The 15,508-nt window shown below is 42.8% G+C and overlaps 1 protein-coding gene across 1 annotated transcript; it reads left to right on the top strand.

Moving 5' to 3' along the window:
* Positions 1-10,950: 10,950 nt before the first annotated feature.
* xbp1 (X-box binding protein 1) lies at positions 10,951-14,074 on the top strand. The gene is given in 6 exon segments (XM_076150812.1): positions 10,951-11,309; positions 11,797-11,893; positions 12,536-12,652; positions 12,744-12,800; positions 12,803-12,910; positions 13,016-14,074. Coding segments are annotated over 6 exon segments (1,170 nt in total). The 5' UTR covers positions 10,951-11,082; the 3' UTR covers positions 13,580-14,074.
* The last annotated feature ends 1,434 nt before the right edge of the window (positions 14,075-15,508 follow it).

The raw sequence follows: 15,508 nt of genomic DNA on the forward strand, positions 1-15,508 counted from the left end.
TTTGTAAGTGGTAAATAGTAAATACACACAGACCCAAACAAGACAAACAAGCCATTATCTACATGTCTGATGCACATTCACTCCTCTATGATTTGTTGTGGAGTTATGAGACACATCATCCCCAACCACGAGCTCTTCAATGAGGGAAATTTGCTCAGGAAGTGGGACGTTACCCATGAAGACAACATTAACCACAACAAAACTCAGTTGTTATCCACTGCAGTGCTAAGAAACTGTGACCAGCAGGGGGCATGTTCTCCTCTCTCCCCTATGAGATCATCGAACCAACAATACTGATGTCATCCAGGACTCGGCGTCCACACTACTGTGACATTTGCACACAACCTTCGGCGGCGGTGGCCTTCTGCTGTTGCCCTGTTTGTTTAATTCACTTGATCATTACATTGGCTAGTTTTCTTCAGGGTTCCAGCTCTCCCTTCTCTTTCTCTTTCTAACTCTCTGCTTCTCTTCTCTCCTCTATGTTTATAACAGAAAAGAGTAAAATAATAATAATATTATTACATACACACATGGATCAGACTAGCAGAAGTGGGATAAGGTTCACTTACAACACACCTTATCCCACTTATCCCCCCCCCCCCCCCCCCTTTTTGTATCAAAACCGAGACTTGGATGGTGTTAGAATGAAAACCCTTCTGCTTAATGTATGTATTAATGTGTGATATGATTAAATGCTATATTAATTAACAGCTTTTCGAAAATTGTTTCATACGTCAAACTTGTCTGTAAGGTGGCCAACTTCCTGTGTATGAACATAATGAACAAGTTTCCCAGTGTACTTGAGCAGTGGAGTCCTGCTCCTAAACGTAAACAACAGTTTCCAACTTTACATCTGTAATTTAACAATCTCACGGGTTGATTCCTAGACCTAATTAAATACTACGCCTTTATCCAGCCGGAAATAAAGCGCAGCACTAATGGACATTTGCATTCATAGATCCACACAGCTGGTACTGTTATAAAAGCCTGATCCAGCTTTGCCTCATTAACTCCTTGTCACTCCCTCTGCTGCTCCCCATGCACCCGAACCCCTCAGAGCTCCTTTATTGCTCTTTAGACTGCAGGGAGAGAGCGTCACTGCCAGGAGGAAAACAATGCGTCAGAGTATAAAATCCCAAGCATTGTAAAGCTGCCCTGTGAATCACTCAGCTGCTCTCAGTAAGCAGTGAGGGTCTGATGTTTGTGTGAGAGGACAGACTCACAGGCTACGACATCATTCACCATGTGTCCCCCTGCAGTTGGTTGGCAATGGGGATGAGAGGGGTTAGTTCACCTTTGTCAACAGTTTCCAACTTTATATCTGTAATTTAACAATCTCATGGGTTGATTCCTAGACCAAATTAAATGATACGCCTTTATCCAGCCGGAATAAAGGCTGGATAAGCTCACCTTTGTCCCAGGATCCTGGTGAACTTCTACCGCTGTACCATTGAGAGCATTCTCACTAACTGTATCACAGTATGGTATGGCAACTGCTCCGCATCAGACCGGAAAGCACTCCAGCGGGTGGTGAAAACCGCCCAAAGGATCACCGGTACACAACTGGACAGCATCCAACAGATCTACCGTCGACGCTGTCTGGGCAAAACCAGGAACATTATAAAAGACTCATCCCACCCCAACAATAAACTTTTCACCCTCCTCCCATCCGGCAGGCGTTACAGAAGCCTCCGCTCTCGCACCAGCAGGCTCAGGAAGAGTTTCTTCTACGAGGCGGTGACCCTGCTGAACTCTACTCCATTCCCCCACTCAACTCCATCCTCCCTCTAGCATCATCTTGCACTCCACTGCAATTTGCACAACTTTCTGTTTGCACTGATCATTTCCATTTCACTTCCGTTTTGCACTAAGACTCCTTGCACTATTTATTTACATATTTAATAATTTATATTTATAGCTGGTATATAATATGTATATAGTTTATTCTGTATATATTCTGTATATATTCTGTATTCTGTATATATAATAGTACACTTTTGCACTTTCTGGTTGGATGCTACTGCATTTCATTGGCTTGTACCTGTACTTGCTCACTGACAATAAAGTTGAATCTAATCTAATCTAATCTAGTTAGAGGAAGTAAGAAAGTTCCAAAAGTACCATCACAGGAGGGCCACACCCTCACAAGTGCGTTCAAATAAAAAATAAATATCCAAAATGTCGTAGTGTAATGTGTAATGTGTAGTAGGGATAACACAACCTTCCTCCCTTCTCTCTATCTTTCTCCCTCCTCTTTCCCCTCTTTCTATATAAAAAAATGATCTCCAAAATATCCTACACCTGTTCGCACAATGCCATGTACAATGTCTGCTTCAATAAAAACAAATTGCAAAAAAAAAGGAAATATTCAAAATGTCAAGATGGAAATATACAATATGATAAATTTCTCCAAGATTCATCCAGACATTTTTGGTATCCATAGAAACTCGATTGGACAAATTCCTCTTTTTATTCCTATTTATACACATCAGTAATCACCTTTGACCAGGTGCAGTGATTACATACTGAGTCCCAGTTACCAAAGTGAAATCAATTCATGATTAACAATTGTTTGGCGCAATAAAAGTCCAGCTTTTTTACTGTGTTGTCTGTTTCCTGATTGAAGTCTGTATGCAGTAAGTCCACGTTTTCAGAATTGGCTGTATAATTTTCAACCAAATTTGACACAGAAGTTCCCTAAGCTATGTGTTGTCCGACGCAACTGGCAATATGCTAAAGAGTGCTTGCACTCCAACAGGCCGGACACAAATAAGCCAACATTGCTGATTTCCTTGGAATATCCCAGAGTACGGTCTGTAAAATCCTCAAACATCATCGAGACGAGAGTCATTTGAGGCCACAGAAATTGCCAGGACGAACACAACTAACTACGTCACGAGATGATCGGCAACCGCTTAATCTGTGCCGTTGAAATCGGAAAATGCCTTCATAGTTTCTGGAGAAGACGCCATAGAATCAACGTTTCCCGCCATACTGTAAATCGAAGATTGCTTCAGACGAACGATCAAGTATCCACACCTAACTGTTCAACACAGAGTTCCTCGACTGAGCTGGGCTAGGCTCAGTGATGGTATGGGCCGGTATTCATTATGGAGGTAAAACGCCGTTTGTGGTGCTTGATGGAAACGTCGTCGCCATCATGTACAGGGCCGTCCTGGAGAACCATTGCCTCCCACACGCAAGAAGGGCCTATGTGAACAACTTTAGGCTGCAAGACGACATCGCAAGAGCACATAGGGCAGCTGCAGTGAGAGAAATTCTTGATGCAGAGGGGGTGCAGCAAATGCCGTGGCCTGCTTGCTCCCCTGATGTTTAAGCCTGAATACATCGTTTGCAAAGGTTAAATGTGGGGTATCATTATTTATTCATGTGGATCAATAAAGAATAAATCACATTGTCACAATAATTTCATGAGAAGAGGAACAAAAAATATTTTATTCCAACTTTTTTGGCAACAGTCTATAAATTTGAACAAAACCATACGGCTTTGTAAAGATAGAGCCATCAGAATGTTTGTCAGGTTAAAGGATCACAATGCTGAACTGGGTCACAAATACATTTATGACACCAAAAGTATTAGGGGGATTTGATTCATTCAACAAAGTCAAGAGTAGTACATGTGTAAGAAAATCTATATACATACATGTTGTCCTATTTGAACAGCGGTCAGATAGCTCAAACTATACTGATACACTCAATCTAGTTTATTAGCATAAGAGAAATCTAGATAAATATTGAATAAATGAAGAGCAGTGTTCTATGTATGTGGGTGTGCTATAAACAAAACCTTGAGGGTTGCAGAAAAGAGGTTGTTCAATTATCCAGCAGGAGGCAGGAATGAGCGCTCACGAGAGAGAAAAACTCTCAATGGGTCGTGTTTTGTTAGTGTGTCATTTGCGCTTACCAACACTAGGGGGCGATAAAAGACTACTTTTGCCAATCGCTTAGAAAAACTGCAGTTTATTTATGATCTTTCGCCATTACTTTAAGACGGAGCTGTGCACCACGTAACCGAGTTTAGCTTGGAAAACAGGAAGAAGATGTGACAGTTACAATGTGAGGTAAAGCTTCGGTTGTGATGAATTGGAGATTAAGGTTAATTTCATCATTTTTGGTCGCTCCGTTTCCTCTTGCCACAGTGTTGCGTCAGATCAAAGTTGCATCACAGATGGAGCCCGTCAGATGTGTTCATGTGGCAGTTTGATACATGGATTCTTCACTCTGGCTCTTCTTAGAACTACACCACGTCCATAGGTATATATTGAACTGCTGCATAAGAAAGATTTTACTGAGCCACATGTGACATGGATGTTGCATCTGTGAGAAAAAGTTTATATTCTCGTTTTATGTCTTATTTTGGCAATTTCCTAATCCACAATCATGATTCAGATACAGTAAAGCAGGCAAATTACACCCAACCACAGCTTTTATGTCACCCTGTTCATAAAGAGGGCAACACAGACAGGGTCAGTTTGAACTGAGCTCTGCACCGCCATCATCCTAAAATCAAAATGAGGGATTATCTCTTAGAGGAATGCCGGTCCATCCCTCCAGTAGAATTCCACAGACTTAAGCAATCAGTAAAGGCACATCAAAGCTGTTCTGGCAAGTTATGGTGGTGCAACACAAGACGTCACTCAAACTCCCAAACGTAGTCTCACTGTTTTCGACTCCCAACTTAAGCTTTAGTATGATGAACCTATTGAGTGCAGTTTTTTGGTGTTTTAACACAATTAGAGATTCGGAGGTGATCCACTGTATCACATAGTTATATAATGTCTCTCTTTATATTTGGTGCTTTCAATCAGGCATTGACTTATTTTTGTCTTGGGTACAACTGGTCCAAAAGCATGTGAGGTCATTATTTTGGTAGAACTTATTGGATATTCAGCTTTTAAAAGCAGATTTTGCATGTTTTTGCATGTTTTATAAATGTGCAACGTTGATCAAGTCTTGCATGTAAGACAGTGAGGTTCTCTTTTAACAATCCAGCTGACACAGACTGGAACTAAGTAAGTCACATTAAAGGCTTAGTGACCTGCATGTCTCCACAATGGTATCATCAGGTTATCACAGGGCTCCTGCACACAGTACACCTCTCTGAATCTGTGTATTGCTGTGTTGTTGCTGATAAACAGTGGTGTTGTTTTGCAGACAGACGGTACGGTGAGAACAAAGTAAATGTGGCCCAGAAAACAAAGACTATGCATTGTCAGCCCTCTGTACGAACAAAGCCAAGCCTATCAGGGCTGGCAAAGTGCCTGCAGAGGCTCTAAGACAATTACAGAAAGGACTGACAACAAGTTCTGTTCCACTGGTTTTATTTAGGTCAATCTATAGAACACAGATAGATATGTTTGGCTCAATTCCCCCAGAGGATTGGAACAAAGGATTAATGAGGATTATCTCGATCAATGAAAGCTCTTTTCTTTCATCTGAGGAACATTGCAAAAGAATTTCCCCATTCTGGCAGAATGACTGAAATGAGTCAGTATCAAACTAAGCAGAAAAATCCTGGTAACGGCATCGATGAAACAACAAGATTCTTAGGCCTCAGCAACAGACAAAATATATTTCATCAGTGCAGGACAGTTCTGTACCAAGAGCCGTTGGTGTGTGATGCATAGAAAGTCTATATGCAAATGGACCTTAGGACACACTATCTTTAGCATGGACTGACACACGAGAGAGAGAGAGAGAGAGAGAGAGAGAGAGAGAGAGAGAGAGAGAGAAACCAAATGTTCTTTGAGCTAGCTAGCTGAATGAGTGATGCAGTGTTGTGATAACTTCAGCATCAAGGTACATTCCCATGAACAGTGCTGCTTTTGGAGAGCTACAAAGGCTTTTCCATGCACACGCCACTAAGATGGAGACATGTCTGTGAAGGGTCTAGGTCATCCAGGTATGGTATGATGGTATCCAAGGAAAAGTCAATCTTAGGCAAGGTTGACCTTTACCAGCAAGTCCAGTTGCCTAAGATTGACTTTTCCTTGAATAAGCTGCTAAAATGTTGTAAAACTAAAGAAATCAGCCCAGACAGCAAATAGAAAAGTGCATTGTTGGATATTGGATAATTGGTTGTTATTGGTTCTTGGTGTCAAACAAACCAAACTGCCATACAATTGCACAAGTAACATTCCACCTGTGGCACAAGTTGAGATAGTGTTTATTGGAGCTGTACCATTAAATCCACAGGAGATAAAAGCCCAAAAGAGATGAGGGGGAGGTGGAGGGTGTGAGAAAACACCAGGCCGAGCAAACACCTGAGTGGGTCTGAATGTGTGATGGGAGGAGGTTGGTAAACAGCGGTACCCTCCGCCCCCTGCAGCTGGCCGCCCTCCCAGGCTGTGACCCTGCCCCACGCGTCCCGCCCAGCACCAGCTTCATCCTATAACACCACTGTTTACATCCACGCCCGGCCCAGTGTGTGTGAGCAGGATGGTCCCACAGCAAAACAAGACAACACTATCAGGGCGTGCTAGTGTGTGTGTAAGTGTGTGTTACTGAAGGAAGAAAGTCTGTGATGGACCATAAATACATATTGTTACATATTGTTATTGTTATGTGAGTTATTTCCCTCCCCCTGCACATTTGTCTCCATTGGGTATTACCATGCTTTACTGGCTGAAATACAAGAAAGTTACATAAGCAGCATAACATCATGTATACTTAGTTGAAACTGTTGGCATTGTTTGAGATCTAAAGGGAATAAAAGTAGGAACAGAAAGCTCCACAGCACACAATCATGATTTGAGCCATATTGTATCTAAGAAGTGAAGTGTTATGTGTAGACAGAGGACATACAAACTGTACTTAGGCAAAATGTAAAGCCTCTCATGAAGCACAGAACCCCTCATAGAGGTTCAAACAGGACGGCTGAATTATATCTTACATCACAGCTATGTCACCATCTGGAATAAATAAGTGTGTGTGTGTGTGTGTGTGTGTGTGTGCTCTCAGTTGTTTGCCCTCCCATGATCCACCCACATTAATCACAGGGTCTAAACCTCCAGCTATAGGGAGGATCCCCAACTTGTGCTTGTACTGTGTGTGTGTGTGTGTGTGTGTGTCTAAGTACTGGTTGAGCTGAGTCTAGCAGCCAGGGCGGTCTGTACTGGTTTAACTGTGCACACAGTCTCTGCCGAGCCTCCAAGGCAGATTAGCTAAATCCAGGATGTGTAACCAATAGATCTGAACGCAACGCTGCTAAAACCTTCATACTGACAAGACATCAAGTCTTAAGTTCACAAAATATACATTCTCATAAGCATTTTGCCAATGGCATCAACTATCTGTCTTAAAAAAACTCATATATAAACTAAGTTTGTTGATTCAGTGCTCAGACTTTGTGGAATTTAGCCCAAACTAGATAATTTAGGTTGTGTAATGTTGCCCGGAGACGAGCACACACCATTTACACCCAGCTGCTCTCCACTTCAAAGAAACAAAGAGAAACTAAATGTTAACAACTGTTATTTCCCACTCATTTACCTTTCACATGTTTCATAGTGATTGTCTGTACAATTACAACTTTGGAATTAAGTGAAATGAAACAGCGTTACAATTTCACAATCGGAAGCGTTTACTCTCAAGAAGCTTCATGCCCAAAACACTCACTGCATTGCCAAGTATGTTCAAGTATTGTTCAGGTACACTGTGTTCATCCAGGCCAGGCAGTGACGCCCCTGAAACAGTTTTGTCTGAGTGCTTCCATCTCTTTCTCTCACTGCATTCCTCTTCATTAAGTGCAGAAACAGTTTGTGCTTACTATGTGCTGTCACAAGCATGAGAGTAAATGACTTAAGGGGATTGTGAATAATTACATAGAGGGTTCAAGTTTGTAATTCATTTCCACAGTTGACACGTTGAAATGAAACACATAAATACTGAGAACTAGACACATGTTTCTTTCTCTCGGTTTCAGTCTCCACCAACTAAAACTCAGCCTTTGTGGCAGAGTGTAATGAGACTGAATCTGGATGTACAACAGCAAAACTCTCTTTAGCTTATTGGCAGATGGACTTGAATTCCCAAACTTTGTTCCACCTCCAGCCCACTGTGTGTTTAACTTAACTTGAGGGCCACAAAAACACATACAGCCACCTAACTGCAGGTTAATGTGACACCTATGTCATCTCACCTCATGACAACAGCTCCTCCACCAACTCACCCAAATCAGAAATAACCAACCGATGGCCCTTTTGAGTGACTCAGTGACTCAGTGACACTGTGAAATAGGAAATGTTCACTGAGAGGTGTACGTAACAGCTTCTACGCTGCATTTCCCTTTTTTGTTTTCTGTCACGTGGAGAGTGTGTGTTAATATTGAACTAAACTCTTTGAAGTTCAACATCGATACAACTGAAATCTGCATAAAGCGAGGCGTGTTACTTACGTTGAGAAACCAACATCGAGAGCGAACAGACTGGAAGACCTTGTAGATTCCTGGCCGGCATCCCCCCGGAAATTTGGGAGGCCCAAGTTTAGAGCTGCTACACATAACAGCCTAGTGTCATTGTTCTCTGTCAGACATCTTAACATGACAATCAGTGGCAGGGAGACACTTAATAATCATGCTCATATAGTTTTCTGTGAATGTTTTACATTAAATCATAGGATAGAGTGAGACAAAATCTTAGATATTGGGCCTAAATACAGTAAGAAGAATTAAATTAGGACATACTTAGAGTGGGTGACTTTTATTCACTTTTAGTTTCCTCTTCCCCTCCTCGTTCCATTTTTGAACTTTTTTGTTTTTGCTCTTTCTCCCACTACTGCCTATGATGCCATCTGTAGTCGCCTGCACTGCTGTATGATGTCACTGGTAAAAACTGTACCTATGAGATCATAGAACTAGCAACAATGACTGCTGTCGCCCTGTTTGTCATCCAACAGTTTTAAATAACTTGAACCTATGTAGCCCGGTTCTCTTCAGGGTCTCCGTTCTCCAATCTATCAAATGGTTCTACAACTATTTATCTTCGCTGTTATAAAAAACCTGACTCATCAGCCCAAGTCATGGTCCCCTCATCTCCTTATACATTTGATCCATGTGTGTATCACCTTTCACAGGTCTTACTCAACATCTTTCTTTTCTCTCCTCCCTTTCCCCCCCGCCTCTTTCTGTATAAAACAATCTTTGTTCAAAACAATAAAAAGCAATAGAAAGTAATCATGAATGTGGACAGAAGGACTTTTGTATTAAGGATATATTAAGGATATCCTGTAATTGAGTTCCTGGTCTCTTCAGTACTCCACTCCACTTCACTACGCTACACTCACGGGCTGTTCTCACTAAACTCAGATGTTGACTCTGTTCTGCCAGTAAAGCTATGCAAACAGCGCAGTGTTTGCTCTTGCTTCTGTACTTACTCCTGCTGAGGTGACAGACTACAGGGCAAAGGGACGGAGCTGTAAACTATAACAGCACTGCAAAAATGTAAATTCCTGTTTGAGGACAAATAGAAGGTTCAGGACGAGAGCATCGTTGCATACTCACTTGGTGTGATCCTGTGCCTTTCAAAGTGTTTGACATCAGTGTGAATCACTATAAAGCAATAAAACAATAAAGGATGGGGATGAGCTTGATAGAAAGCTTGGGGGGAGGGTGGATTCAAATCTGTAGTAAAAACTAAGATCAACCATAATGTTGTTGTCATCATTCTAAAGCCTTTATTTCTTTTAGTTGTATTGTTAATGTTTATCAGAAAGTGTAAGTGTAAGAGCCAGAGACGGACTGGGTGATTGGTATTTCCTAATGTATAAATGTGACATCATTGTTGACAAACTGTTGCAACTTGTGTTATTGGATGATATCACTTTGTTAGATTGATGGCATCACTTGCTTAGTTTGATGGTTATTTGATGATATCACTTTGTTAGTTGATGACATCACTATTGTTAATAAGTAGCTCCAGAGTCTGATACTGTTACAAGCAGTTTTGGAACTGTTGTTTTGACTGCACATTAGAATGTACATTTGACTTTGTAATGTTGTGTCTTGTATTTAAACGATATAAAGGAAAGTTACCTAGTCTGGTTGTGGGCAGGGGGTTTAGAAGTAACACATCTATGTCAAAGAAGGAAGCAAGATGTGACACTACAGCCAGCTAGACCAGATCTGTGAATACAACTAGTCAATCATCTTTCGCTCTGGGCCATGAGCTGTCACTAACAAACTAATGAATGTAAAAAATCATAACCTACTTGACTTTTTCATGCACTTCCTCAATCCATATGTCCTTCATGTCTTTTCTGTAAAGACAAAGACAGTGTCTTCCCGTAAAGGAATGAGGAAGATCATTTAAGGAATGCGAGTGGCACAGCTTGTTGTGTTTGTTTCTCTGGAAGAGAAGAATGAGGCTGAATGAAGCTGCTTTGTGGCAACACAACAGGGCAGTTAAAGAAAATATGATACACACAAGTTAATGGCTTGTGGCTGATATTAAATCTAACCTGTTTTGGGAATAAAAATAAAGTAGCTATTGCTTTAAGCTTTTATGTAATAAATTCATGACTTACATGGAGGTGATGTAAATTGTGTTAGTTTGTGGAAAACCACAATCGATAGAAAAACTGAAATATCACTACAGTGAAAGTTGTACATGGGCAAAAACTGTAGAGATGCCAACCAAGAAGGAATCAGTGTGGGCAACATGATGCACATGCTGGAGACTGATCGTCTCTCTCTATATTAACTGATCAATTTGAAACTGCAGATTTGAATAGAATAGAACCTTTAGCTTTACATTAACATAACAAGTCTTGATCGGAAATAACGATGGAAATTCAAGGAACTAAAGGTCATTAGACTGAAATTCCAAATGCAAATTGCATCAGCGTGCTGTCCAATCACAGGCTGCGCTGTCTTTACGTCACTGCCGCAGGGAACCAATCAGGTTTCACCACGATAGTAGTAAAATACCGCAGGCGCAGCTTCGTCTCTGATCAGATGACAAGTTTCGGGGACCGGGACTGAACAGAATCCGGAGGGTTCTGATCCACTAAAGCAGGATAGCCGGCTATTTCTAATTTCAGTCAACGCCACAGGAATATTACAACATGGTGGTCGTAACAGCAGGGACCGGCGGAGCCACACACAAAGTGCTCCTGATATCCGGGAAGCAGAACGGCTCTCAGACAGGCTTCAGCGGGCCCATCTCTGTCGTTTTGCCGTCCGGGGGCAACCAGTCGTCGTCGGACTCAGACTCCAACACGTCAGCGGGGCCGCCGATACGGAAAAGACAGAGACTTACACATTTGAGTCCAGAGGAAAAGGCACTGCGCAGGTTAGTTTGACCCAAAGACAAGTCTCCAAATGCAGTATGTGTGTGTACGCGTGAAAGACGCCACCGTTGTGAGAGATTTACGATGGGGAGACGCCCAAAGATATTGACTCCATAGTGGAACAATGGAAAGCTAGCTTGGCATTTAAATTGCGTCACAAACAAAGTGACCAAGTGTTCCATAATCACCAAAAAAGCCGCAAATTGCCAATATAAATGTCCAGAATTTGCCTAAGCAAGTATAACATATATAAATGTATATATTGGCGTCACCATTGGACCGAAAACCAGCTTGTCAAATGGTCTTATTGGTTTGAACCGGCGTGAACCCGCCCAGCTGAGCCGCTGTCCCAGTGTGCCTGCGTGGCAGGAATATGGCTGATTAGTCACGGCCCCGAGCCCACTTCTTTTACGTCAGCACCGTGGAAAGAATGTATCTGTCCATACAAACCTAACCGAAGTTTCCTAATGTCTCCTCCGCTTTCTTTAGGAAACTGAAGAACAGAGTGGCAGCGCAGACGGCCAGAGACAGAAAAAAGGCCAAGATGGGGGAACTGGAGCAGCAAGTGTTGGAGCTAGAACTGGAGGTAAAGGTCTCACAGGGCTGCACATGAGAGCGCTGGGCCCCGTTTGTTGGGCTGGGTTAAACACGCCCCCCCCCCCCCCCCCATGAACAATACTTTAAATTTATGGAATTGCCAGAATAAAGAATCTTAAAACATAAATTCTCAGCTTTAACAGAACAGTGTTGTTGTGCATAATAATATCTTGGGCAATCGGGACGACTCAAGAGCCCCTTAGTTAAACTTAGAACACCAGTGACATTTAACAAACCTTGTACACGGACTTCTACTGTAACTGTAACTAAGAATATCTACAGTATAAATAGATGGATAGATTAGGAAAGTTGCCATCACAATGTAATTATTGGGGTAAAGATTGATATTGTTGAGCTGCTTTTGTATCTATCGGCTCTACAGTTGCATTGATTATGGAGTAAGTCTGAGCACCGAGGTTTTTGCTCAACTAAACTGGTAATAAGCTGTAATTGGCTTAGCCACACTCTGATCCCCCCCCCCCCTTCCAAACTGTTCACCAACTTGTGTCTTCTGTGTGCAGTACCAACACGCACACCTCGATTAACAGTGTTCTGTGGTGTGTGTGTTGCACCATTTCTCAAGTGGTTGTGAGTTTAAAGTGTAAACCTCTGTTCCTCTTTCCCTCTTCAGAACCAGAAACTTCACATTGAAAACAGACTTCTTCGTGAAAAGACCAGTGGTCTGCTGACAGAAAATGAGGAACTGAGACAGAGACTTGGGTTGGACACCCTCGACTCTAAAGAGACGGTAAGGAGACTGTGGACTGATGCAGGGGGGGGTCAGTGGAGGTTTGCAGTTGGACAACCGTCCTTCATCACGTTCTTTGCTCCTCTCTCAGGTGCAGGTGCTCTTGTCCAATGGGAATGAAGCAGGTTTGGGGATCGGGTCTTCTGAGTCCGCAGTACTCAGGCTATGTGTGCCTCCGCAGCAGGTGCAGGCCCAGCAGTTCCTAAATCTGAAGATTTCCCAATGGATTCAGACAGTCCTGACAGTTCAGACAATGAGGTAAGTCTTGACGTAGGAAGGTTCAAATCCTCCTTATGAGTCAACGGTCAAGTCAGAGGTTACTGGGCTAATCTCTCTTCCTCTTCCTCTCTCCTCTTCCACTAGTCTGATTTGCTACTGGGCATTTTGGACATCCTTGACCCAGAGCTGTTCCTCAAGTCTTGCGAGCAGGAGTGCCAGGAGCCGCAGGAGCTGCTGGTGGGAGGGGGGGACGCACTACCTGCCGCCACACCTGCACCTCTGGGGTCCCCATCAGTTAAGTTGGAGGCCCTTAATGAACTGATCCACTTTGACCACATCTACACCAAGCCGGTGGAGGAGGTGAGCGTCGAGCAGTGCGACGACACGGAGAGCAACGCAGAGACGAAGATCGACGAGGCCGCCTTCCACGTCGTGGAGGAGGAGACGGTGTGCGTTAAAGACGAACCAGAGGAAGTGGTCATCCAGAGTTGTGACACACACAGTCAGGTGGATGACTTCTTCTCCGCAGCCTCCTCACATGCGCTCGGCGGCCTGGATAAAGAAGCCTGCCTGGTTGACGCCTGCAGTGACTCCGGATACGAAGGGTCCCCTTCCCCTTTCAGCCAAATGTCCTCCCCCCTGTGCTCAGACAGCACCTGGGAAGACATGTTTGCTAATGAACTCTTCCCCCAGCTAATCAGCGTCTAAATCAACCCCTTTGCCCAATAAGTTATCATGTATACATGCCAGAGCTATTGTGTAGTGTTGAATAACTAGAAGAGCACACAATGCTTCATAGTCACATTTAAACTCCACTCAGCCCGCTCGTATTTAGGCTTAAGTTAAGCACATAATCTCCTTTTTACTACAGCAGGTCTGTACCACTGGCAATGCTGCATTGACTTGTGGGAGAAGGAGTTTATGGAAGCTTATTTGTCATCACTTAATTGCTACACGAGGTTTAAGATTGCTAACAAATCTTTCACTCGCTGTTCATATTGAAATGTGGGTGGAATCCAGTATTTCTGTAAATTTCTATGGGGGGGGGGGGAAAGGGACCGATCATCTAAATATATTTTATTTATTTGTATTCTGCTTCGGAGTCGCTGTATAACCGTTCGCATGTATAAAGGCTTTCTTCTAATTTGTTCTTGCTCTCCTTGTTGTAGCCTAATTACTGCATTAAAAAAAGTTTGCATTGCATCTGAAGTGTCCCTGAGTCATTACATGCTGCTAACGCTGAGACACCACACGCTCCATCCTTCACTTGGCTTTACTTTAATTTCAACATCTACATTTTGAGCAAAGTGATAACCTTAGAAACTCAATGACCTTAAGTTCGGTATCATACAATGACTTAGAGGCTTTAAATGAAGCAAGTTGGCTTCTGCACCTTATTGGAGAAGATTAGGGAGCTGCAAAAGACACCAAATGCGTATTAACAGTCACTACAGTTGTAATTGAGGTGTGCAGGTACAACTGAATATACCTGAGTGACATCACTGGCCTCACAATGAAAAGCCACCATCAAAACCTGTTACAAATTTAATAACTACTGCAGAAGCTGCTTTGTTATAAGTATGACTGTTCTTTGCATTAAGATGCCTCAGAAGGGCGAGAGTCTGTTTGAACTCAGACAGGTTCTGGAACCAGTAAGATAAATGTCTACAGTGCCGATATTTAAACAAATCAAGTCAACAAGAACGTTTGTTGGCTTTAACTTCCACAACAGCATTGCACTTCTGTGTCACTATGATCTTAGAACAGTTTATCTTCAGTTGAAATCTCATGTCACTCACTTGTTACCGAAATTGTAATCATGCAAATCCGGCTTGTCGCACTGTGGAATGTTTTCAATCCTTTGCAAAGATCAAAGTTAAGACCGATAAAGAAAAAGATGTTTGTTTTTTTTAAGAAACAGGTTTATTGAGTTATGAAACTCCTTGAACACATTATTTCCTGTAAAGGAAGGAGCACAGTCAGGATGTTCACACTCATCTGTCCTGTTCTGTTTGGCGCTCCTGATCTGTCCCGTGCCAAAATATCTCGCATAGTTCCGAGAAGCAGCCGCTTGGCCTGCTTGTGTTACATAACACTTCTAATGTGACTGGGAGTTTCCTGGGAATCAAACCTGAGACCGCTTTGGGTTTTTACCCCCCTGCAGAATGAGGTCAGCGTGGGTATTGTTGTGTTTTGGTCTGGTCCGGAGGGAGAATAGAGCTGTTTATGGTGGTCCACACCTTCCTCCTCAGGCACTTATTGTTATCACACTGGGCTCCATTCTCACTGTTGCCCCCTTTTTAAGTTCCTGGGGCTGTGAATGATGTGACCCACCCGTCCCAACAAAAGCCCTGAGCGTCTCTGTAACTGTCTGAGCTGATTAGATCACGTTACTGATCTTAACTCGCTAGTCTCCTGCTCATTGATAATAGCGTTTGCGTTCGCCACAGCCAAGGTATGAAAAGGGGGTCAACAAAAGAGAAAGCTATCGTGAAGAACTCAAAGGGGAATAACAGAGACCATGTTGCTCTTTCGCAGTCATTTCCCCTCCATTTTGTGTTCTTGTGGTAGTTCTGTAGAAACCGCAGCAGCCTTTGACGTAGCCTCCTACAGCTTCCCCTGAAGTCTGTGGTGAGA

The sequence above is a fragment of the Genypterus blacodes genome, unplaced genomic scaffold (assembly GCF_046128005.1).
Source record: "Genypterus blacodes isolate CSIRO-AG114 ecotype Tasmania unplaced genomic scaffold, CSIRO-AGI_Gbla_v1 ptg000053l_1, whole genome shotgun sequence".
NCBI classification, from domain to species: domain Eukaryota; kingdom Metazoa; phylum Chordata; class Actinopteri; order Ophidiiformes; family Ophidiidae; genus Genypterus; species Genypterus blacodes.